The 26,321-nt window shown below is 45.2% G+C and overlaps 1 protein-coding gene across 1 annotated transcript in view; it reads left to right on the top strand.

Annotated features, from left to right (window-relative positions):
• CDC5L (cell division cycle 5 like) overlaps nucleotides 1–1,379 on the top strand; it is a 34,517-nt gene extending 33,138 nt beyond the window's left edge. Inside the window, exon 16 of the mRNA XM_064145787.1 lies at nucleotides 881–1,379. Coding sequence (XP_064001857.1) covers nucleotides 881–985 — 105 coding nt within the window. The 3' untranslated portion in view covers nucleotides 986–1,379. The remainder of the gene's footprint in view (nucleotides 1–880) is intronic.
• The last annotated feature ends 24,942 nt before the right edge of the window (nucleotides 1,380–26,321 follow it).

Below are 26,321 nucleotides of genomic sequence, written 5' to 3'. Positions count from 1 at the left end.
ATATTGATGGTATTACTTCCTGAGACTAATGGTGTTGTCAGGCTTGTAGATGACCAGACTTTTAGAAACCCAGTACTGAAAAGTGGTTCTTGTAGTGATTTTAACATACAGAAGGCCTTGTTGTGGGATGCAGGATTTATTTGAAAGGTTACCTATAAAAACATTTTGAACAAACTCATGGAAGAGGACTCTCTTGAAAACTGTTAATTGCAGTGCATTGCTTGTGTCCAGCTTCCAGATTGAAATCTCTCCTTTTGAAACGTTTGTGATTAACTGGTGCCAGAGAGCCACAATGATGATGAAGGGAGTGGGACATCTTGCTTATGAGGATAGGCTGGGTCTCTTTAGCTTGGAGGAGACTGGAGGGTGAACTTGTTAATATTTATAAGTATGTAAAAGGCGAGTTTTAGGAGGGCAGAGCCAGGCTCTTCTCAGTGATGTCCAATGGACAAGGGGCAGTGGGTACAAGCTGGAGCATAGGAAGTTTCATGTGAACATAAGGAAGAACTTTTTTACTGTGAGGGTGGCAAAACACTGGGACAGGCTGCCCGGGGGGGATTGTGGAGTCTCCTTCTCTGGAGACTGTGATGTACTCTAGGTGATCCTGCTTTTGCAGTCCCTCCCAACCCCTAACATGCTGAGATTTGGTGCCTAAAATCCTGTATTAAGATACCTGATATTTGAAGTAAGATAACTGTGATTGTTGAGACTGTGCACCAGCTGTCTATTTTGCATTTCTATTCAAGACAAGTAATTTTAGGAAGATCTTGTCTCAGTTCTGACTCCTTCCTCTGAAGGAACTCAAATACAACCTTTGGGAAAGATCTTCATGGGTGCAACTATTGGAAAAACTGACTGGTTGCTTACTTTTTCCTTACAGTGTCTGAAGGAAGATGTGCAGCGACAGCAGGAAAGAGAAAAAGAGCTCCAGCAAAGATTCGCTGACTTCATGTTGGATAAAGAGACTTTTCAAGCAAAGTATTAGAGCACAGAATTGCATTTGTCACTGATGTAACGTTTTTAAAGTGTGCAAATACTTCTCCAGGAGCTTTTGCCATCATTGCAGAAATCAAGTGTAGTCTGCTGTTTGCATCTTGTCAGTTTTTGTTCCTTTTGATAGACTATTCCAGATGCTCTAGATAGGAATGGATTTAGCCAGTATTAAAAAATTGAATTGAAATGTGCAGAGTTTCATTAAAATAAACAAAAAAGATCATTCTGGTATGATTTTTAGCTATGTCTTCATTTGCTGGAGTTATTACTTCTGGTTTTACTAGTCTCAAGACCTGTAAGATACATGCCTACAGATAATGTCCTTTGAATAAACCTGGAATGTTAAAAAATAGTGTAGAAATAAAATGCCTGTCTTTTAACTAAAACTGGATCCTCTCCTATCTCAGGCTGTCTTGTGTTTCTGGTAAATTGCCTTTCTTCACTTCTGCTGCTGCTTTTTTGGGTTTTTTAAGACTAATCCAATCTGTATGGGATGGTTGTGGTGCAGGTAGTACAATGTTCCTGATTCTTCTCTATACATGTGACTAAACACTCCCATTTTTATCAAGATGTTACTTGCAGTAACCATAACTTCACCGTCCTGAAACAGGGTAGGTTTAAGTTTTTAAAAGCATCCAGCATAGCTTAACTGTTCCCATAGTTTTTAGCAGAAAATGTGCCATTAAATATTGATGATTTGAAAATCATCTGCATAATGGCACGTTCCCTCCATCTGATGGATGGATCTTTTTCTATTGGCTTTAATTCAGCATGCTAAAGGACTTGGGTAACAACACAGTCCTGCCTTGGCCCAGACCTTTTTGAACATGGTTGTGGAGGCAATGTTCATATGCCTTAAACTCACAGGCACTGGAACTCAATTGCTTGTTTTGCTCAGTTTTTAGGATTTTTGTTTGTCCTGTTTGGGCTCTAAACTGGTGTCTTCAGAGCACCTCCGTGGATCATGGTTGTCCGTTGGTGTAGGCCAGAAGCACTGGGAATGCTCAAAATGCAGTGGGAAGTGCCTAGCCCTCTTCACTTCATTGTGTGTGTCTATGCTGTGGCAGTTAGCCTTAGGTGCTTGGGAGCAGATAGTTTATTACTACAGACACAAACACATCATCTCCCTGAGTCGCTGTTGCCTGCTGTCATTAAGCATTTCACAGAGTACATCTTGAGCATGTGATTGAGGTCGTTGGTACTATTTTCTATTGCTCCTTTAGGTGCTGGTTATATTCTTTATGCTTTGTTGTCCAGAGTGGTCATGGAATAGGGCAGAAGAAAGCTCCCTCTTTTCCCCTCTCCTCTCACCATGTCTCAACAGGCTTTCAGTTTATTGCTGCTTTGTTCTGAAATATAAGGATGGGGATTAGTGAAATCAGGGAAATATTTCCTGTGTATTGAGGTACTTCTCTAAAGCTCATTCAAAATCTTTTTCTGAGCACTCTTCAGTCAGACCACACTTGAGTTAGATACTACTGTTTAAAATTCTGTCAGCTATTCCCAGTGCTTTTAGTACATGCATTTTCTAACCCAATAATCTTGTTACAAGATTGCTTTCATATTCTTGCTTTGGTGGAGGTGTTCATCACTTAGAATCATAGAATCAACCAGGTTGGAAGAGACCTCCAAGATCATCCAGTCTAACCTATCTGCCCTATCCAGTCATCTAGACCACGGTGCTAAGTGCCTCATCCAGTCTTGAACACCTCCAGGGACGGTGCCTCCTCCACCTCCCTGGGCAGCCCATTCCAATGCCAATCACTCTCTCTGGCAACAACTTCCTCCTAACATCCAGCCTATACCTCCCCCGGCACAACGTGAGACTGTGTCCCCTTGTTCTGTTGCTGGTTGCGAGAGAGAAGAGACCAACCCCCACCTGGCTACAGCCTCCCTTCAGGTAGTTGTAGACAGCAATGAGGTGTCCCCCCCCACCCCCGAGCCTCCTCCAGGCTGCACACCCCCAGCTCCCTCAGCTTCTCCTCACAGGGTTTGTGTTCCAGGCCTTTCACTTCTCCAGGGATCAGTCCTATTTCCAGCTCTTTAAACTTTTGAGTCTTTTGAGCAATTGTTTGTGGAAGTGCATAAAGACAAAAGCAAAATTACATAACAGCACAGGTTTCCAATACACCCAGTCACCTGCATTATGCAATTTTGCTTGCACATACTTGAATTTAAATGACTATGTAGGCCTTAGAGATATTACTGGGGGTCATTGTCATGGTTGTGTAACTGTTTAAGTGCCATCCATGGTGATCAAAAGTAATCAGAGAGGCTTTTAAAAGGCAACCTATCTGATCTCTGGTGATCGCTGATGGGAGTAGGTACACAGCCAGCCTTGGAATATCTTTGCCTTTACTCACCAGGACATCATTCTTCTGAAGCATTAATGCAATTATAGACTACATACTTCTAGAAATGTGTTAAATATTTAAACTAAAGCAGAGCACATCTGGAAAGAAGTATTAAGCATCAGTCTTTCAGCATATGGAGTATTTTAACGTGGATGCTTATACCCGACAGGAAAAATCATATCAATGTGTATCGTGACAGTTCTTGTGGTTGTGTGGTAGCTAGAGATATTAACAGAAAACCCTTGTAGGTTTACACAATACCACAAGTGCAATTATTTCTTTTTCTTTTGGGGGGCTGCAGCAGAGCTTCTTTGATGGTTTGTTGAATTTTTGACAGCTTTGGCGTTGCATAGGTACTCAAACGCTCTGCCTTTAGAAAACACTTTTCATGGCAAGCTTCAGAAGGACAGATTTAAATTCAGAATTGCAGAAGAGAAGTCTTGAAGTGCTACAATTATCCAGTCGTTAATTGTGGCAGATAAGCATTTGTGGCATGCAAAACAGTAGATAGGAGGTGATGAGATTTGAAAGGTACTTGCAGGTTTCCCTGGTGTTTTCTCCAGTTCAGTGTTAAACAGCAAGTTCAGTTTTCCCTGACTCTAGGCAGAAACTTCAAGACTGTCTCAGTAGTGAAAGAAAACTAATGGAACAAGGTGTCTTGCCTTAGAGATCTTTCAGGTGCAGAAGGCACTTCAGGCCCTGAGGTGCTTCCTGAAGAAAATGAAAGCTTCACGTCCAGTCCTGGGGGAGAGGGTCCTAAGTCCAGTCCTGCTGCAGTTGGGACTGTAGTGATTAGAGGAAAGAAACTCTTCACCATTTTGTCTTTATCTTAATAGAGCTTTGGCCTTTATTTTGCTGACACAATATTTTGACAGAGGAGAGATTGTGACACCACTCCCACCTCGTTCTCCAGAAGTATTTCAATGAGATGGGGCAGCACTGGGAGGTGCTAAGGGTGACTCAATGCCTACTCGAAGGCAGTCTGCTGAAATCACCCTTAAAACTTCACAGTGTGCTCTGTGCATGTATGTGTTTAATCCAGGAATCTTTGAATGGAGCAGCAAACCCTGGCTTAGGACATCCTGAGATCAAAGAACTCAGGTCTGGTAGCTTCAAGTGGCATGCATAGGAAATTTGTTCCTGGGATGCTGGTAGATGGCAGCACTTCCCACAGCAGGTGGTGATGGAGCCTAGCCTTTCTAGATCTCTTTTTGGCCTTAGGCCCAGTTTCTGTCCCATCAATGCGCCTTGAATCTCTTTCTAAAACGCTGTGTAATTGAATGCAAGTATTTGGTGGACACATGAGTGACCAGCACACTTTGACACCACATTTTTATTGTAAACTTCTGAAACCAGCCACTGCTTTGGTCTTTGTTTCCAAGGACAATAGTAAGTATAACCACGAACAGTGAAACTAGTTAATAGTTTACTGCAGCAGGTAAACCATAACCTGATGAGTGACAGAGGTGGGATGGAGGTTGAATTGTGTGCATTAACAGTTATTTTGAGGATTATTTAACATACTCCCTGAGAAATTCCTTCATTTCCATTTAACATGCCAAGAAATATCTGCAAGTCTTTAAAGAATTCCAGCTGATGATTTCCCTCCCTTCCTGGAATCAGATTTGGCATTTACATGTTGGATCAATCTCTTAGCTGGAGCCTGCTTCAAAGTCTGTGGAGATGATAAGGCTGTCATTTTAATTGAGTTGGATTCAGGTACCTGGGCAAGCAGTATTAAATTATAGCAACTTGTCCATCCCTGTCAGATAACAAAGTCAAGCCTAGGCTAGAGTTAAGGGGGTGAGGTTCTTTCTAAGGCACAGGAGGTTTCCCTGTGAGAAATACAACAGAGCTGGAGCCAGCTCTTCAAAACACATCAAATCTCCAGAGAGATAAGCAGGTTTAGCATTGTAATTAGTCACTCCATCCAGCAGTGGCCAGGATGTATCTCTGGCTTCCTTAAGCAAAGACAGTGCCAACTGAAGGAGCATCTTGTCTTTGCCCATAGCTGCTGCATTTGTTATCACATCCTCGTTTGCTGATGCAAGCATCAGAGCAGCTCTTTGGTTTGGTTTGGTTTAAAATATGTTAATCCAATTTGGTTGTCCAATCCCCTGCACAGACATGAGTTTGCAAATGAAGGTGGAAGTGGGACAGAACTGTGTTTGTCAGAGGCTGTCCCACTTAGTTACAGTGTCAGCGGATAAGGGAAGAACAGCTGATGTCATCTGCTTGGTCTTGTGTGAAGTGTTTGACACTGGTGAACCAGGATGTCATGCAGGACAAACTGGAAAAGCATTGACTTGGGGGATGGACCACTTGCTGGATAAGGAATTTGCTGAATGGTCACACTTGGAGAGTTGTGGTCAATGGCTCAATGCCCAAATGGATACTAGTGACAAGTGACATCCCTCAGGGGTCAGTACTGGACCAGTGCTGTTTAAATCTTTGCCAGTGACAAAGTGGGATTAAGTGGCCCCTCAGCAACTTTGCAGATGACACCGAGCTGTGTGGTCTGGTTGACACACTGTGGGAAAGGGAGGGACTTGGACAGGCTGGAGAGGTGGGCCCATGCCTTGAGCTCTGTGGTAAAGGGTTGGACCTGATGATCTGTGAGGTCTCTTCCAACTCTGATGATAGTGTGATACTGTGATACTTATAAAGTTCAACAAGACCAAGTGCAAGGTCCAACACAGTGATTCTGTGATACTTCCCCTATGCTTTCTTGTGAAACCCCACATGGAGTGGGGGTATCAACATTGAACTACTGGAACAGGTTGAAAGGAGGACCATGAAGCCCCTCCCCTAGGCAGAGGAATTGGAACTATATGATCTTTGAGGTCCCTTCCAACCATTCTCTGATTGATTGAAGCGAGCATTCGATATGGGCTGCAGTGCTCCAAGGCAGGTAGCTAACATGAAGCAACTGCCCACAATTAGGTGCTCTAACCAACTTGACTGGATCTGAGCCTCTGAAGATGAATGCTGGAGACTCACTGCTTTTTGCAAACCTGACTTGAGCACAGATTTCTTAAAACCCCAAAAAAGTTATGTCTGAACTTTTTGCTTGGGCTGCAATCTGGCTCACCCTATCTTAACCTAGTGTGTGAACTCTGGCTTGCCTTTGATATCCTGGGACAGTGATATTGCTGGAGAAGATGACATTATTGTGGTCTGGACTTCATCTGCTTGCAGTTATCGTCCATTCTGTGGGTTCAAAGCAGCACCTGTCTTCTAAGCAGGGTTTGAAAGTGAGTATCAGATAGCATTTCCCACATTTTCTTAGTGAAAAATAGCCAGCTACTCATCTAAAAGAAAAGTCTCCCTGTGACTGGTCCCACACTTGTGCTTTCTGCCTTTTTAGGGCTCCAGCTTGTACCTTTCCTTATGAATACCTGAGATTTGCACTCACATTGATTCATGTGAGAGCGGGAGCAGGGCTTGATTCAGAAAAGGACTCAAAAAATGTGCTTAACTGTGTTTCCACTAAGCACATGCGACTGTCCCACCGCTTTAATTGTTCAATGTGGTTTCTAAAGTGCTTTGTTGCATCAGGGCCTTCATGTCTTTGAAGCAGTGGATAAAAAGAAGAGCATCATTTTTTGGTTGCATGCAGGCACTGCTGCTAGGCAGGTCTCTCCTCTGCCCTCCAGCTAGCCTATGGTTCATTAATTCTTTTGTGTCTTTAAATGAGGTGGGTTTAACCAACCCCTGCTGCCTCAGGCAGAGCTGTGATCCGCACAGGAGGTGAAAAGGTAAAGGAGTGAGTACAGGCATCGTTTGACAGCATCACTTCTGCTGCTGCTGCTGCTGGTATGGTTACTCACAGTGGGTTTGATTGTTTGCCAGTTGCTGGGGGTTGCTCTCTGGCTTTCCTTTATAATTTATTGAGATGCCTTAGCGTCAAGGCTAGAAAAATCTCACTTTCAAGTCAAAGTCAAAGGGTTTTGCGTATCAGATTAGACAGGGTCTGCCTCATTAGATCACTTTCAGGTTTCCAAGTTGCAGCCATAGTTCTGATGCATGCGGATTCCTTAAGGATTCCTCCAAGGAAACGCAAGTACCTCTTGTAGGAGCATTTATGTAGGTGGAAAGCATTTATGAATTGTGACACGAGGAAGTGCAGACTGTTTTATTATTTATTCAGTTCATATATCAGATCTTTTGCCAAGTACATGCTACAGGTAAATGCCTCATAGGCTCAGACAAACGTGTGTGTTAGGTTCCTCTCCTCTTCCCCCCACTCCTTTCCCTCTCCCAGAAAAGAAATGTGGGCTCTATTTTGTATAATTATCATGCCAGTAGCATTTTAAGGCACGCTATGCAGTTTAGATGAGATTGTGGCCCCAGTGAAACCAATGGGAGATTTGGCTTCAACTTCAATGGGCTGAAATTCCCTTTCCTTTCCTCTCCTGTCTGTATTTGATGAGCCCTTCTGTCAGGAGAAGAAAGAGATTATCTTTTGAAAAGTAGTCCTAGATGCTTTGTAAAGCTGAAGGAGACAGACAGGATTATGTTTTTAGCTCTCTGGCCAGCAAAATCTATTCCAGAGCTAATTCTGATTAAAAAGGCTGAATCCACTGGTTGAACCTCAGACACAAAGGCACCTCTGGACTAATTCAACTCTGTGATTTATTATTATTATTATAATTATTTCTCTAATCTGCATAATAATCTGGCCCTTGTGTGAAGTGTTGATGTCCAAGCTGTCTCTCTCTCATCTCTTAATGGTCATGAACTATTTTAGGTCTTGGGCAGGACCATCACTGCAGCTAGATCATAGAAAAAAAGGATGAGTGAATTTGCCATGTTAATTGATCTGCATGACAGACCATAAAATGACTATAAATAAAAGTGTAAGTATTCCGTGCACTGTGCCCCCTCACTTTTCTTCCTTAATCCAGGCTCTACCAAATTGGTCTCTAGCACATAAGAGGGTTGTTTGGTCTGTGCTCCTAGGATAGCACTTTAGAGAGTTTGGGAAAAGATGGGTTGTTTCATAAGACCATAGATGTGATGGTTTGGGTGTTCCCTGCCCTCCCACACTTTGGAAATCACCCAGACTAGACTCAGCCAGCTCTGGAAATTGAATGAAGCTTATATTTACAGCTTAGCTCAATAGACAAGCAGATATTTACAGTCTATACAGTTATAGACAGAAATAGACAAAATAAAAGCTGATACAGAAACACAACAGCCCTCCCAGAAACCTGAGTCCCCAGGAGGGGCTCTCAACCACCCCTTCTCCTTCCCCCTACCCCTCTCAACCTTACCCCAGTCCCAAGGAAGAATGGAGGTTCAGCCAGGGAGTTAGGAAGCAAAGTGGATTAGTCCAAAATGGAGAGTGAGGTTAGAGAGTAAGATGCAGCTCAGCCAGCAGCCCCAGTGAGAGTGGTTATCTATGTTTTTATTTCTTGTTCCTATACATCTTAGCAAGCCTGTGAGTGAAGTAGACATCACCACTGGTTTCTTTCCATAGCCTGAAATCTAGTTCTTCTCAGCAAAACATTCTAGCCTGCTTCAAACTAGCACAACATAGACCATGAAGTCCTGAACTCTGCAACTAGAATCTCACTTCCCTTTTCCAGATGATTTATTCAAATATACTCTCCCATCAGACTATGCTGCTTGTGTGTCCTTAGCTCATCCTGGCTACAACAGTGACCTCAGAGATTTTTGTTCCATCTTTCCTTTGTGCTTCAGTTAAAAACAAACACTGGTCTTCTAGGTTTGAGTTTAGAGGAAGACAAAACAAGATGAAAGAAAACTTGGGAGCAGCAAGTCCTTTGGTGAAAGAGGAGAGAGTTCCTTAACTACTGGTGTCCTCCAGCTCTCAGACAGTAGTGGATCCCATGCATCTCAGTAATTGCTCTATTGAACTGGAGTAAAGCAGCTCTGAGCAAGGTCAGCCTGTTTATTTTTCCTCACTGTTGATGAGCTGAGCATGGCTTAAGTACTCTGACTGCACCATTGCCTGGTGATCTGGGAAATGGGGGAGGTGGCTTTGACAAGCCTCAGATGGAGGAGGCACCCAAGCTACTGGGAGAGAAGAAAGGAAAGCCTCACTATCCCTGACTGCCAGGAGTGAGGTACTCTGTTAGGGAACCAGACCAAAAATCTGGAAGACATGTCTTGGAGATGAACATGAACTCTCCTTTTCTCCAGGCCATGGAAGCCCCAACCCTGCACCTCTTCTAAGCCTCTTTTCTTCACCCCCATGGGGTGTTTTTACTCCATATACCAAGTGGGTCACTGCTTTAGAGAACCACAGCCAATTTCTGGCCCCATGCAGATGTTTAGTCATGCAACTGTGTAATTTCCTTTCTGGAGGAGATGCCAAACCTTCATCACTGTCAAAAATTTGGAAGTCCAGACCTTTGATGACACTTGTACCAGTAACAGAGATCAACCATCTCTCAAGGTCTGGAGAACAGAGATTGACAGTATCTCTGTCCAGAGGAGCAAGATCTGTTCTTAGAGGTGACAGTGTTGTGAAATTAAGGTGCAAGCGAGACCAGATACCACCACAAAACTGTTTATTAAAGGATAAAGTTGAACAAAACAGTGGGAGAAAGAGAAGGAGGGAGAGAGAAATGGAGCAATAAAGAAAAAGAGAAGCAGAGAAGGAAAAGAGCAGGGATTATATTACTATCAGCTGAAGATGGGGTGAGGAGAGAGAGACGTGTGCATGGCCCAGGAATGTTCCTCTGTGAAGTTCGTCAGGAGTTCTTCTTCTGCAGTTGTTCTGCAGGAGTTGTTCCTTGAATCCTTCTGGTGGAGGTGCTCTTGTGGAGGTGATTTTATATAGTTTTGTAGATTGATGTCCAGGTGCAGCTCCCCAGGGAATCTTCCTGTGTATCCTCCTGCATTGCAGGGGTCAGGTGGCAGTATGGAGGAGAGCCTCCACCTCCTCCCTGTGCAGCTTACCTGTCCATACCCCGAATGCACATATTCCATAAGCCTTTTTGTATGCATCCTGGGCATTCAAGCTTACAAAGCTGCTGTACCAATATCGATTTGCATCCCTGAACATTCAGCCAGGAACCTAGGTTGAGTCTGGGAAGGCCACACTTTTAATAACACAGTTTAATGCTGCTCTGCACTGCTGAACTCAGCACCTTGTTAGTGCTATTGGTACTGATCATATCTAAATAGGAGATTTCTAGCAGGAAAGTCTCTTTTGAGGTAATCCCTCGCATTCAAATTGGATAATAAAAGAAACTTCTTCACTGGATGTGTTCTCAAACACTGGCATGGGCTCCCCAGGGAGGTGGTTGAACATCCCTAAAGGTGTTTAAAAGGTGCAGAGATGTGGTGTTAAGATACATGTTTTAGCATTAGACTTGGTAGACTTAGAGAAAGATTGGACTCGATGATCTTCAAGGTCTTTTCCAAGCAAAATGAGCCAGCAGTGTGCCCAGGTGGCCAAGAGAGCCAGTGGCATCCTGGCCTGCATCAGGAATGGTGTGGTCAGCAGGAGCAGGGAGGTCACTCTGCCCCTGTATTCTGCACTGCTTAGACCACACCTTGAGTACTGTGTTCAGTTCTGGGCCCCCAGTTTAGGAGGGACATTGAGATGCTTGAGCGTGTCCAGAGAAGGGCAACGAGGCTGGGGAGAGGCCTTGAGCACAGCCCTACGAGGGGAGGCTGAGGGAGCTGGGATTGGTTAGCCTGGAGAAGAGGAGGCTCAGGGGAGACCTTATTGCTGTCTACAACTACCTGAGGGGAGGTTGTGGCCAGGAGGAGGTTGCTCTCTTCTCTCAGGTGGCCAGCACCAGAACAAGAGGACACAGCCTCAGGCTGTGCCAGGGGAGATTTAGGCTGGAGGTGAGGAGAAAGTTCTTCCCTGAGAGAGTCACTGGACACTGGAATGGGCTGCCTGGGGAGGTGGTGGAGTCGCCGTCCCTGGAGCTGTTCAAGGCAGGACTGGACGTGGCACTTGGTGCCATGGTCTGGCCTTGAGCTGTGTGGTAAAGGGTTGGACTTGATGATCTGTGAGGTCTCTTCCAACCCTGATGATACTGTGATACTGTGAAATGATTCCATGATTCTATGTTTTGAACAAGGGAGAGATGATTTAGACTCTCAAACCATCCAGCATCACTTCCGCATGAAAAATGTCTGAATTCCATTGATGGCAGAATTTTTTGGTTCTGGCCTCTTGCCTTGTCTCTAAGTAGGAGGGTAGAAGTAGCTGACTATCCTCTATCTCACAAAAGGATTCTACAGAAAGGAAAGGAGGCTCAAAACCTGTATTTCATCTATTTCATGCTTGCTGTAGCGTGTCCTGCGGCTTTTATTCTGTCATTTTTAATCATGGCAATGCTACCAAAGTCCAGGACAGCAAAAGATCCTTGGGCCTACTATCAACATGAAATATCCCACCTAATTCTAAATCACAGTTAACTGAGGGTGAGCTTAATCATGGGGGTGAGGCTAGAGCAGTGAATCCAATTTCCTAGCAGATCCCAGAACGTATTGTTAGCGTCAAAACAGTCACTCCAGCACTGTATTTCACTTCCTTTTATTGCAAATGCCTTTTGGTTAGCAGCAAGGATCTGTTTTAATTTTACAGTCACCCGGTGACCACAGGACACAGCCTGTGCATCACCAGAGAACGCACAAACATCTGTCTGCCTTCCCTTGTTCCAGCAGTAATGAGCGAGCGCAGGAGCACAGCCAAGCCAATGCGGCCGCGCGGGGGGCAGTTGCCACAGGAACTGAAGGAGTTGCCAAATCAGCTAGAAGGATTCACAGCAAAAGCTTCAACCAGCCAGACAGATGTCTTGGAAACACTGAGTGAAAGGTGTGACCACAAATAATGATGAAGTCAAGGTCAAGAGATGCCAGCTGGTTTGGAGGTAGCTACCTCCTAGCAGTCCTCTTCAGCGGGGCAGTGGGTTGCCAGCCCTGGGGTGTTTTAAGGGACACCTTCTTCTGAATTACTTTCTTGCCTTTGGGTGCAGAAATACTTAGTGGTACCTCCACAGTTCTTGAAGAATGAGAATTAAGTAGTTATGGTCTCTTATGCCATGCTGAACTCCAAACTAGGGGCTGGGTTATACTGTACCTGAGCCTGCTGGGGACACTTTGGCTTGCTCAGATCGCGCTGTTCACTCTATAAAGAAGACTACAACCTATGCCAGTTCTCTGTGTGTTTGTGGCAAAGAAATGAGGGAGCCTAAGGACTGCACAGAGCTTAGTGCTGTGGTCTAGATGACTGGCTAGGGCTGGGTGCTAGGTTGGACTGGATGATCTTGGAGGTCTCTTCCAACCTGGTTGATTCTATGATTCTATGGTTTTCAGCAAGTCCCTCTTGTGACCACTTAGGTTTTCCTATTGATGTCAACCAATGTACTTTGGGCTATTTCTGATGCCTTCAGGAACATGGATCTAACACCTGTCTTCCATTGGTTCCAAGAAGCAGATATGCAACCACAATGCCCAGAAGACCCCTTGGCACAAAAGCAAAGTTGCCTTAGAAAACTGGCTGAAGTGGTTCACAGGAATTTTAACCCCTCAGGCAGAGATATTTGATCTGCAGTGACCTGGCTGTCCAAGGCTGTATGACCAAAGGCAGGAGAGTGTTCTGGGGAGTTTAATGATATTTGACATTCAACCAGACAGAGTCAGTAACATGTTAGGAAGGTAACTGAATGAGGAGAAAGTATGTGCTGTAAGACAGAGCTGCCCCCTGCCTGGGCACAGCACATAAAAAAATCATTTTTTTGCCAAATTCACTGCAAGAGGAGATTCCCTAAGGAGGCATGAGACCTTCCTTTCATTAACAGTGTGGATGATGCCAGATTGCTGTGACCCACCTTGCTGGAACACAAACCCTACGAGGAGAGGCTGAGGGAGCTGGGGGTGTTTACCCTGGAGAAGAGGAGGCTCAGGGGGGACCTCATTGCTGTCTACAACTACCTGAAGGGAGGCTGTAGCCAGGTGAGGATTGGTCTCTTCTCCCAGGCAACCAGCAATAGAACAAGGGGACAAAGTCTCAAGTTGTGCCAGAGGAAGTCTAGGCTGGATGTTAGGAGGAAGTTGTTGTCAGAGAGAGTGATTGGCATTGGAATGGGCTGCCCAGGGAGGTGGTGGAGTCACCGTCTCTGGAGGCACTTAGTGCCATGGTCTAGTTGACAGGCAAGGGCTGTGTGCTAGGTTGGCCTGGATGATGTTGGAGGTCTCTTCCAACCTGCTTGACCAGCCCTGTGTATTGATTTAGCTTGTAAGAAAAGTGCTGTGCCTATTGGTGGCAGCATCCAAAGGCAACCTCCAAACCTAGTCTCAGTAACTGCTTCCGAAGACAGCCAGCAGTGAGGATCAGCCTTTCCCCACCCATTCTGTTGGTTTAGGGAGCAGAAGCCTGAGAACAGCTGCACGGTGGCTGAGAGCCTGTCACAGCCCACAGCTGGAAATAGTTTTCTTGCAGAGGCTGAGCACAGTTTCCGAACACCAGGACGGAAGGAGGATACTGCAGGGAAGCAGGGCAAAGCAGAGGAAGGGAGGGAGACAAGGAGCTGTAATGAAGAGCACACATGCTGATGTGTGGAGAAATGACCTGACACACAAGACATGTGCCAGTGAAGTTTAAAAAGAAGAGAAGAAAAAGCAAGTGTGTCCTGATGTTTTTGTGCTCATGTCACATGTGCAGGGCTGACCTCGAATGCCTTCTGTCTGGCATCACCACACTTCCAGGGATGATGTGACTTAGGTGAGGTATCTGGTCGTTGGCCATCTCTGGCTCAAGCTCCTCGGCAGAGCACTTGATCAGATCAAAACTAAGAGGAGGGACAAGCTCATCTGAAAAAGGCTCATTCACACAGCTGTTCTCTGGGGAGCAATGCCTGCACCAGGACTTGCACAATGGTGTGCTGTAGCTACAAGGCCCTCAACTGCTCTTCCCTCCTTCCTAGACCAGGCAGGCAGCCCTTAATGGAAGGTTAGGAGATTGTGGCCTAGTTTGTCTTTGCTTATTGTATCTAGTCACTGTTAAGTGAAAAATATCTGAGCATTCCTTAGACCTGAGGGTAGAGATATTCATTGTTTGGTGTCTGCTCTACTGAGCTTACAACGGGTCTCCTTGCAGTCCATGACCACATCTGTGCCAGGAAATGAAGCCATGTCAGTTTCTGTCCCTAAGGTGGGTTATGGCATTAAGAAATTCACTCTCCCAGAATAACTATGTTAAAATTTAGCAGTGGCCCTTGCTAATGTCTGAGAAAAGTGATGGTGCAAAGAAAACATCCTATCGGCCTCACAACACAGAGCCCCAGGCCCAGCTAGTTACACATGGCCATGTGCTGCTCTGTAACTGCTTAATGGAAAGTGGTCAAAGTGATGAGAGCCTTTTTTTTGTGGCTGAGCATCCTACTCCATTACACATTACGCATCCCACAGCCATCAATTCCAGAGTGTACAGACCAAAACCCATCCTGTCTAGGCCAGATCCCCTAATGACAGAGCAACCATAAACAATCCTTGACCATCTCAGCAGATGCTGGTTCAGCCTATTTGTGATAGACTCATCTCCCTTAAAAGATGATCTTTCGCTATATCAAAAGCACTCCAACTACTGAAGCAAAGGACTTCAGTGAGTTGTTCTGTGCTGAATGATTTGAAGACTTTAGTTTAAACCACATCTAGCCCACTTCTAAAAATGTTCCTTATTTCTGCCAATCTTACCATCTGATTTGCATATAGGTCTCACTCTGAGAGCTGACTGAATCCTTCCCCTATGTACCCAAATCTTAATTCATAAAACATTCCAAGATTTGGAGCCAGCTGAGCAGATTCTCTCATCTGCAGCAAGGGAGATGGGGCTCACTTGCACTCTCAGTGCTTGTTTTGGATAAGCCCACCACTGCTAAGCTGCAGGACCTCCACTGTGTTCTCCCTTCTCCTGTATCAGCATGTGGAGTCTGTGTCAGGGGGATGCAGACTCATGGGCTGGTATTTCTATGGTATTTTGGTGACTGGCATCACTGCTGGTTTTAAACTCAAGTCTGCATGAAAGACATTGACAATGTTACCTGGGAGACTACAGTGACCTTTTGTCAAAGCAAAGTTGTTCATCTATGACACGAAAATGCATCAGAACCGAAGTGCAGCTCCTTGTCCATAGTAGCAATAAAACAAAGGTGGGAAACCCTAGAAACTGAGTTTCTACCAGCCAATGAGCCAGCATAGTCTTGTTCATGTCATCTAGAGGGGAGAACATGTACCACGTGATGGAATGAAAGGCAGCCTTACAAAACTCACTCAAAGATTGCAGGTCCACTCCAGAGAGGACCTTGGCACATGATCAGTGCTCAGTGACCACACACTGGTCAATGCCAAGCACTCTGCTGAGGAAAACTGATTTCTGAGTCCTGATGTGTTTTAAGGTTACATCTCTGCTCTGCACCTGTATCTGCCAATGTACACAAGCCCTTCCCAGTGGAGTCACCGTCCCTGGAGGTGTTCAAGAAAAGCCTGGCTGAGGCACTTAGTGCCATGGTGTAGCTAACTGGCTGGGGCTGGGTGCTAGGTTGGCCTGGATGATCTTGGAGGCCTCTTCCAACCTGCTTGATCCTATGATTCTATGATTTCTCTTACTTCCAAGTTGCAGAGACTTGGGACTGATGCACTTCCTGGAGTTTCATGGAACTGATGTGTTTGATAGAATTCAGAAGATGTTTTTAAACCGCTCAAGGAAAATACACAAGTATTGCTTGGATTTGTTTCTTCTTATCCCATAGTTTACATGAACTGCTCAGCAAAGGGAAGCAAAATCTGAGTTTCAACCAAACCCAGACCAATACAGAGCTTCTGGTGGAAACCATGTTGGGATTAAATGATTTCCTTTGGTTTCTATCCAAAACCAAGCTGAACATGGATTTCTGGGTTGAGTTTCACTTTGAATTTTTGGGTTTATTCAGTTATGAAGAATTAAGTGAAACTTGGGAGGTTCAAACCCTCATTGAATGATCCTGAAAAATGATCTGCAAAACCCCTTGCTATGGAGTCCTATTTCATACCTTTGATCTCTGTGGATGCTGGGAGCAGCGCTTCTGTCTCTTCCAACCTATTAAAAACCAGTCCGGCGAAGCCACTACATTGTTATATAAAGACTTTGGTATCCAAGAAACAACATCCAGCTCCAGCCTCCAGTCACCACCCTGGGGCCAGCTGGAAAGTAGAAAATCCCAGAGTTAGCCCTTCTCCCAGAGAGGGTCCATCAAAGACAGCAGGTACTACCCTAAGCACTTCATGAGCCTACTGAGAAACGTGGGGAGGCAGACAACTAGGGCTCTTCCTAACTTCTTCCTCTTGGAAGAAGAAAGTGTTTACTTTCCTCAGCTCCCAGCTTGTCTTGAAATCACAGGCAGTTGTCTTTAGACTTCTTGTCATGGTCACTGTGATCCATAAGATCCCAGTTATGTGGTGTAGCTGCCACTGGGCAGCCCATCTGAGCTGGTAGGACAGCAGGGCAATCGTTAAGCTGCCTGGCTGTCCAAGGACTAGACATTTCACTTTTGCTTTATCTACCCATCTATACCCAGGAGTATAAACCAGCTTTAGCAGGGGAGATGGTGCAGGAGCTTCCTGCCCTGCCATCTTGTATCTTCACAGCTTGCTTTTAAAATGGGGTCATTTCCATGATCTGACTTAAGGCCTGACCCACACAAGGTGGTATAATGAAATTGGGGAAGGGTGAAAAGCATCATAGTTTGAGTAGCTTTTGGGGGGAGGAGAAGCCTTATAAACTGCTCTCGCCTCCAAAATACCCTCAGCTACTCATGCTGGACGCTTCTTGTGGATGTGTGACACATGTCTCCCAGCTAAGCCTCTTTATGGAGCACGTATATCCTGCTCCTTCATGGGTTTACTTTCTTCTCTCTCTTCAAATGCTTCCTGCATTTGGCTGCCTGTGATTGAATTCCCCAGATCTTGGATCTGCTCCACTTCTATAACTTGATTTTACTATTTAGAACAAAGTTTGGTGCCCCCTCCCAAAAACAGAGGGAGAAAAAAAGGGGGGAATAAAAAAAAAATCCTAATCACCCACCAACAAAGGAGCAAGGTACAAAAAGACAAGATTATTCTCATGCAGCTATTCATAGTATTGGAGTGTATTTCTTTTCAGTGTCTGCACAGGCCTTTGTGGCAAGCATCTGATGGAACATCACTTAGACTGCATATTATATGCACTAATGAGAAAATGATTCTAAATTGCCCCTAGGGATGGTTATGATTAAACTATTTGCCTTCACTTCCTCTACTAAATTAAAGCAACCAAAAGACAGTGAGAGAAGGGGAAGGGGGAAGGGGGAAGGGAAAGAAAAAGAAAAGGTTCAATCTGGAAAGCAGTCAGAATAATGGTTTGGTAAAGTTTCCCAGTTCCTAGGGATGGTTTTGGTGATTGTCTGTATATTACATCCTGCAATTTGAAGCTAAAGCTGCGACAAACGCTGCCTCGTGGAGGAGTGTTTTGGAGGGCTGAGATGGGCATGATTTTCTATATTGTCAACCAGTTCAAAGCCCTGATCAGCGTTAATTGCACACAACTGAAGAGCTAAAGCCCTCCCTGCCACTGAGGAGCTCCTCTAAGGCGTCAGACGTCTGTCTCTTAAAAAGAGCATTTCAGAGGCTCACATATACGGAGCCTCATTCAGACATTTTATTTCAACTCGTAAATCTTTTGAGCTTTGGATGAATAAACAAGTCCCTGAAATGCAATACATTCTTGCTGGTCAGGGTTTGAAAGTGTTTTTTACAGCGAAGAAACAAAATGTTGTTTGTGTTTCCTTTGGCCTCATTTAAACATGAAGAGTTTGGGGAGCGGAGAGCAGCGCTACATTAAACGGGCGTGTGCCTGGGTGTACTCATGCACTGGGGTGAACTTCAGTAGGGGCAGCAAGGCTGGTGAAGGGCCTGGAGCACAAACCCTACGAGGAGAGGCTGAGGGAGCTGGGGTTGTTTAGCCTAGAGAAGAGGAGGCTCAAGGGTGACCTCATTGCTGTCTACAACTACCTGAAGGAAGGTTGTAGCCAGGTGGGGGTTGGTCTCTTCTCCCAGGCAACCAGCAATAGAACAAGGGGACACAGTCTCAAGTTGTGCCAGGGGAGGTATAGGCTGGATGTTAGGAGGAAGTTGTTGTCAGAGAGAGTGATTGGCATTGGAATGGGCTGCCCAGGGAGGTGGTGGAGTCACCGTCCCTGGAGGTGTTCAAGCAAAGCCTGGCTGAGGCACTTAGTGCCATGGTCTAGTTGAGTGGCTAGGGCTGGGTGCTAGGTTGGAGTGGATGATCTTGGAGGTCTCTTCCAACCTGGTTGATTCTATGATTCTATGGATGTAATCCTGCACAATCTGCTGTAGGTGACCCTGCTTTAGCAGGAAGGTTGGACTAGATGATCTTCAGAGATTCCTTTCAACCCTCATCATTCTATAATTCTGTGATATGCACTACAAGTGAGAAGCTGTCCTTTAAATCTTGAGACCCATTGTGCAGAAGTATTCTGACACTGGTGGCAGGGATGCATTTTCAACTGACCTCACTCCTAAACTCAAAGGCAGAGAGTCTTTCTTTCCTCCCGATGCTGCTCCCTCACTCTAACTGGAAGGTTATGTGTTTCTTAGCTACTGGTCAGACTGGTAGTTCCTGCCAAGAAGCTTTCAGGGAATTTCCTCACTATGTAACAAATTTATGAGTCGTATGAAAATCTGGGAAATGATTCAACCAGCTGTCTTTCATTGACTCAAAGAATTTTACAACACCTCGGTGCCTCATCTTTGATTTGAGCCAGCAGAATGGTTTATTGTAACATCAAACGGTCTTATGTTCACTAGAAGGATGCTTCCTACTATGTGTGCTAGTTTGAAGCTAGCTGGAATGTTTTGGTGAGAAGAACTAGACTACAGGCTGTGAAAGAGAAACAATGGTGATGTCTACTTCACTCATAGGCTTGCTGAGAGGTATAAGAGCAATAATCCAAACATAGATAAGTTAGTTGCTCTCTGTCTGGGCTGTGGGCTGCATTTCTCTCTCTCTAACCAACCCTGTTTAATCCACCTGCTTCCTAAGCCCCCTGGCCAACCCTCTGTCATGGAGAGTATCACAGTATCACCAAGGTTGGAAGAGACCTCACAGATCAAGTCCAACCCTTTACCACAGAGCTCAAGGCTAGACCATGGCACCAAGTGCCACGTCCAATCCTGCCCTGAACAGCCCCAGGGACGGCGACTCCACCACCTCCCCGGGCAGCCCACTCCAGTGTCCAATGACTCTCTCAGTGAAGAACTTTCTCTGCACCTCAAGCCTAAATTTCTCCTGGCATAGCTTGAGGCTGTGTCCTCTTGTTCTAGTTAGAAACACAGTAAACTGGTATGCTCACCTTGAGTAACATTTGTGCAGAAGCACAGTAACTTTAGAACAAAGAACTGAAAGTAGTCTGTGCCAAGATAGCTAGCACCTCACTTTTATCCAATAAGAATATTAAACCAAATATTCTAGCCAATCACTGTATTCCACAACTTGTTGAGTGCCAGGGTTGAGCAGGGCTGAGAAGACTTAGATCATTCTGATAAGGAGGCAGAAGCCCTTAGCAGGCCTCCCTGTTGTGAAAGTTGTAGTGTCTCACATTAATGCCAAGAGCATCGCAAAACCAAAACAATCCTTCAGTCCCATGAGAAAGTCTCTTCCTAGTCGAGATAAAAGGTAAACAATGGCCACTGTTTTGGTTAGGGGGAAGGGCAGTTCTCATGCCCGCTCCACACCTGGTGTGGGCCGAGCTTGGGGTGGTCTTAGAAATTGTTTTGGTAAGAATTCTCCAATTGTACGTGTCCTGGAGTCCTGTACCCCTAAATTCCTCTCCTGCCCAGACTTTGGGGGGAAAGGGGAAAAGCCACCTGGTTCCCCTCCCCCCTCGCCTGCCCTGCAGCCGTGAAGGGGGGGAGGACTGCCCCGTGAGTTCCCGCGCTGGAGCCAGGCTGGGATTGGCCGTGCGCTTTCGCGCCTAAGGTGTGGTAACTCTGCCCTTTGTCTAGCCAAGGTTATAAATATTGGGGGTCTTCCCGCCTTTGGGGTTCCCGCTTTGGAGTTTGCCCGTGCCTGGATGTATGTCTCTGCCTGAGCTCACACACTCCACTGTGCCTGGACTGCAGAGACCTTCAGGAATTCGCTTTCCTACTGACACCTTTGTGTGCCTAACGACCCTTAACGACCCTTAACGATTCACCTGCAGCTGCTGGAGGAGGCAGACAGACCGCACGAGCCAGCCTGAGTGAGTTATTTGGCTTAGCTTAATTTAGTAAGAAACTGCTATTAATTAATAGCTGACGCCTTTTCCAACTTCTGACTTCCAATATAGTCAGATTATTGATGGTATCCATGTAGATTAATTCTCATGCAACTGAATCTGCTTATCAAACTAAATTAATCTTTGTATATATAGTTGTGGGGGCGGGTTTTTGGGAAAATAAAAAAATAACTATTTTTGATAAATTCTCGACTCGGCCACGTATTAATTCCTGCCCTCCGCAACAGTATGGATTGATTATAACTTTGTGCCAATCTGTAAGAATAACGTAAAATAGCCTGGACTGGAGGGTCACACCTCTTTTGAACATTATAAAAATGGTGTGCCTGCCTGGATTGAGAGCTTGCTGGTACCGGCTCCTGCCTGCTCGCTCGCCTGCCTGCCTGCCTGCCTCGCTCCTGCCCCGGTGACCTCTCGTTCCTGATCGGCCCTGCCCAACGAGGGGCCCGCAGAGGCTCGAAACCCGCTTGGGCCCGATCCTGACAAACAAAGGGACACCGCCCAAACCTCGAACTGTGCTGAATTGAACTGCGGACCAGTGAGTGAATCAAAGAAAGGACTCTTCTACCTAAAGACTGAGTAACTGTAAAGACTCAAAAGAACTCTAAGGAAATCACAGACTCTCTTTATTTGCTATTTTCTGAAATGTTATTCTACAACCTCAAATCAAAAGAATTCACGTGGGGAATTTAGTTTGGGAGGGGGATCTCCGTGTTTGAGCAATAAATCACTTGAAATCCACAAGTGAGCCTTCGTGTATTTTCCCCAAAACCTCCCAAACTACCTTCCATGACACCCTCCATTCTTCCTTGGGCGCAAGGCAACATCTGTGGTGAGGTAGAGAGAGGTGGGAGAAGGTGGAAGGGCAGTTGGGAGCCCCTCCTGAGGACTCAGGTTTCTGGGAGGGCTGTTGTGTTTCTGTATTCCCTTTTCCCTTGTCTATAACTGTATAGACTGTAACTATCTGCTTGTATATTCCGCTAGCTGTAAATATAAGCTTCATTCATATTTCCAGAGCTGGCTGAGCCTAGTCTGGGTGATTTCTAAAGTGTGTGTGGGGGGGTGGGGAACACCCAAACCATCACATTATCAAAAAACAACAACAAAAAAACAAACCCCAAAACCAACCAACCAAAAAAAACCCCAAACAGACAAAACAAAAAGCTGTATAACTTTTGAAACCAGCCTGCTGCTAGGTGAATGATGCACAGAGCTACTATATTTATTCACTAGGGACTGATGAATGTGGCTGGACTGCTGCAGTAGGACTCAGATGCTGCAGGTACAGCCTTTGCACATAGAATCATAGGATCAAGCAGGTTGGAAGAGACCTCCAAGATCATCCAGTCCAACCTAGCACCCAGCCCTAGCCAGTCCACTACACCATGGAAGGGATCAGGATTGCAAATGCTTTTTTTTTCAGTTTCTGGACACATTTTATAGAATCATAGAATGATTTGGGTTGGAAAAGACCTTTATAGGTCATCTAGTCTAGTGAGCAGAGCCTTCTTCAACTAGATCAGATTGCTCAGAGTGTTGTCCAAGCTGACCTGGAGTGTTTACACCCCTCTAAGAAAGCTCTTCCAGTGTTTCACCACCCTTCTTGTAAAAAATGTCTTCCTTACACCTAATCTAAGTCTTCCCTCATTTAGTTTAAAGCCATTACCCTTTGTCCTGTTAGCACAAGCTCTGTTAAAATTATAGGCCCTGTTAAAGTCTCCCTGGAGCCTTCTCTTCAGGCTGAACAGCCTCAACTCTCTCTGTCTCTCCTCACAGCAGAGGTGTTCCATCTCTCTGGTAATTTTTATGCCCCTTCTCTGGACCTGCTCCAACAGGTCCATGTCTTTCCTGTGCTAACAACACCAGAGCTGGACACACTACCCTAGACTGGAGGTGAACTGGCTGTTCCACAGGGTTTGAGGGGATCTCAGCTGAGAAGCAACTAAGTTAAAACTGAAGAATGCTGTTTGCTGCCATCTTTTCTTCTTGCATTTTCAGACACACCCTTTAAAACCTAATATTAGACTGAACAGGTAGGGATCCCAGCTAAAAGACTGCTGAGCAGCTGTCAGAGTGAACTTCACAAGGGAAGTCTGCGCTTGCCTATTGGTCCTGATAGCACCCAAGTCCTGTCCCTGGGCAGCCAGGAGGGGATCCTGCCCTCCCAACCACACTTCTGAGATAGCCTCTGTGTTACATACAAGAAGTGAAATTTGTGGTACATTGTTTGCCCAGGGAGGAGAGCCTTAGGTTGCCTCTGTCTAAGGGTGTAAAAAACCCATTTTCATTTACCTGTTTTCTTCATGTCCTCAAATTCTTTGCAGTCCTTCTGTGGCCTGTCCAAGTGAGAGAGAGAGACTGCATCACCTCAAAGAGAGGCAAAAAGCAGGCCTTTAATCACCATGGAAAATACTCAGTGAAGGAGACAGTGATAAAGAACATTTTTTCTCATCTCCTTTTTGACCCAAACCATCCAGAGCTGCTCTTTGGTGTGCTGGAGCCACTGGCACCCCTGTGCAGAAGCGACGCTTGTGGATTGGGTTGGCCAAGGGATCACCCATCACACAGGGACCTTGGGATGATCCTAAGCATGTGGAGCACTCAGAGAACAGAGCTTCAGCTGGAAGACAGTGGACTGAGGAGCAGACAGATATAGCTGTAGGCACTACTTTGAGGAGCAAAGTCAGTTAAACTTTTAATTGAGGATATTCGTTTGGGTGAATGCCCCTTTGGACTCCTCTTCTTAAGGGGACTTCAGGTACAAAAAAAATCCATCTGTGAGTTATTGCAGATGGGAGATGATACCTCAAAGCCTCAACTGGCATGAGGACAGTATACCAGCCAAGGCTGAATCTCTAGCCACTGCCTGACTTATGCCCCTGGGGTAGGGTACACCACTACAGCACAGCATTAGTGGCACCAGATGGAAAAGCACTGCCTCAAAAGGTTTTCACTTTCCCCCTCCTCCAGTTTCCTGACAGAGTAAAAGTTGAGTAAAGGTCACTGGATTCAGGCCTAAAGTAATATTCTTGTAGGCACTAAAATTGCTTCTTCAGCATGGAAAAGCAGGTCTGTCAGTTGCACGTGAGCCTTGCCAACAGCCTCTTTCACGGGGAATGGAGGAAAAGAGACCTCCGAAATCTCCATCAGGAGCTCATGGGCAAGACCCCTGTCCCACAACACCTATCATGAGCATGGCCAGTGACACCAAGCATACACTGTAGCTTTACAAGTCTTGGTGAGAAGAAAATTGAGGCACTCAATACAGCTTGCCAGTACAGCTTGCTGTGGCATGACACCTAAGAGAGGAACACCCAGACATGCTTATTGTTGGTATCATCACCAGCAACTGGCCTCTGCTGGAGAGAAAGCAAGACCATTGGTCAGCTGCCCACCTGGCACTGCATGCAGCCTCCTACAGCCAGAGCCATGCTAGCAGACCTTGGTTATTTATGACTACTGCTACTGCCAATAATAATCATTAATAGGAACTGCTTTTTTTTTTTGCTCAAGAGTACCACAATAGGAGCAATGAGACTTTGGCAGAGCTACATGAGACCTGAAAAGGCAGCCCACCTAAAGAGATGAAGCACAACAAGGGTGTCATTAAACAACTTCAGCCACATTGAGTTCAGCCACACTTAGGATTCATAGATTCATATTTGCTAGATTGATATACTTACAAATACATAGGGATCACTGGAATCCTGTGCTATTAAAAACCTACATAGGTGAATAAATCCACCTAATAGATGATACTCGAGCTAACCAGAGAGTGGGAAGCAGAAACGATTCTTCAAGGAAGAGTTAAATTGCTGCAAAGAGAATTAAACCTGGAATCTATTATTACAGAACTAAACTAACACTTTTTATCAAATATCCAAACAAATCTAATCATTTCCATCATGTCTTTCCATGTCTATGAAAGCAATCAACCAATTTTGGGTGCCAAAAGAAAAGATGTGGTGGTTTGGGTGTTACCCACCCCCCCATACTTTAGAAATCACTCAGATTAGACTCAGCCAGCTCTGGAAATTGAATGAAGCTTATAGTTACAGCTTAGCACAATGTACTAGCAGATATTTACAGTCACAGTATCACAGTATCATCAAGGTTGGAAGAGACCTCATAGATCATCAAGTCCAACCCTTTACCACAGAGCTCAAGGTTAGACCATGGCACCAAGTGCCACGTCCAATCCTGCCTTGTCTATACAGTTATAGACAGAAACAGACAAGGGAAAAGGTAATACAGAAACACAACAGCCCTCCCAGAAACCTGAGTCCCCAGGAGGGGCTCCCAACTGCCCTTCCACCTTCTCCCACCCCTCTCTACCTTACCCCAGGCATTGCCTTGTGCCCCAAGGAAGAATGGATGGTTGGCTAGGGTGGGTAGGAAGCAAAGTGGATTAATCAGAGAGATGGAGGGTGAGGTTAGAGAGAAATGCAGCTCAGAGACCAGGCAGTGCTCAAACTGTGAAAGCCTGAATTCCCTTATCTATGTTTTTACTTCCGTTCTTATACCTCTCAGCAAGCCTATGAGTGAAGTAGACATCACCATTGTTTCTCTTTCACAGCCTGTGATCTAATTCTTCTCATCAAAATATTCTAGCTAGCTTCAAACCAGCACACCACAGCAGTAGCCCCAAATTCTTTTCTTTAGCCATTAAATTTCACCAATGGAGCTCATGTGGTGAGCGGCTCTCAGCATAGCTGAAACTAATCCACCTCTTGCAGCAGTCACCCAGCACACTGCAGAGGGAACAAGGCTTACAAATCTTTACATGCTTTGTGTCAGCATCTGGGGAAACCCACTGTGCAACATGGTAAAGGCAAATGTAATATCCTTTAAGCAGACAGGACAGGTAAGAGTTCCGAGGAGAGCAGTATTATTTTGATTTATTGAGTGTCACAGGCTGTATTCAGGAAACTGAACCATCCTTCTCTGTCATAGAATCACAGAATCATGGAATGGTATGGGTTGGAAGAGACCTCTAAAGGTCATCTAGTCTAACCCCCCTGCAGTGAGCAGGGACATCATACTGTCCAGGGGTTTCAAGCAGCTGCATTCTTAATGCAAGCATCCAGGTAAGCAGCATAAATCCTTGTCAAAGATTTTATTCCTATCACAAATGCACATACACTGACTTGCATGAAACTCTTCTTTCTCTCCATTTACAAAGAATACAAAGCTGGGAATGGTGGAAGATAAGAGAATTAGAAAGGTGGGGCACAGAAGAAAAATCCTAACCCACCATATTGCTCAGCACCATCTTTTGGCTGAGAAATCCCCTCTCATCCTTCTATCATCTTCATTTGGAGCAGCATTGTGGCTACGCTTGTAGCAGGAAGAGACCACAAGGATACCTGGCTTTGGGGGATTTGGAAGAGATTCTGGGCTTGAACCCAGCAGTAGATACAGAGCACTTGTAGCATTCAAAATAGGCCCTCTGTTTCTTGACCTCTGCAATTTTTGTTGCTTGTCCATATGTACAGTCATCTTAAGATGTCTCCCTTTACTTACTATAAAATAACCAGGAATTGTTTTAAGTAGATAATAAACTCCAGAATAACTCTTAAATATACCCAAGCAGAGAAGGTGGAATGTGAGGTTACTGTCATGAAGGGTATCTTCTGGCAACTGATCTGAGAGAGCTGCTAATGAGTTTAAT

This window comes from Pogoniulus pusillus, chromosome 7 (assembly GCF_015220805.1).
Source record: "Pogoniulus pusillus isolate bPogPus1 chromosome 7, bPogPus1.pri, whole genome shotgun sequence".
Classification (NCBI taxonomy): domain Eukaryota; kingdom Metazoa; phylum Chordata; class Aves; order Piciformes; family Lybiidae; genus Pogoniulus; species Pogoniulus pusillus.
Note: the sequence above shows the minus strand (reverse complement) of the source record. Positions and strands in the feature narration are given on the sequence as shown.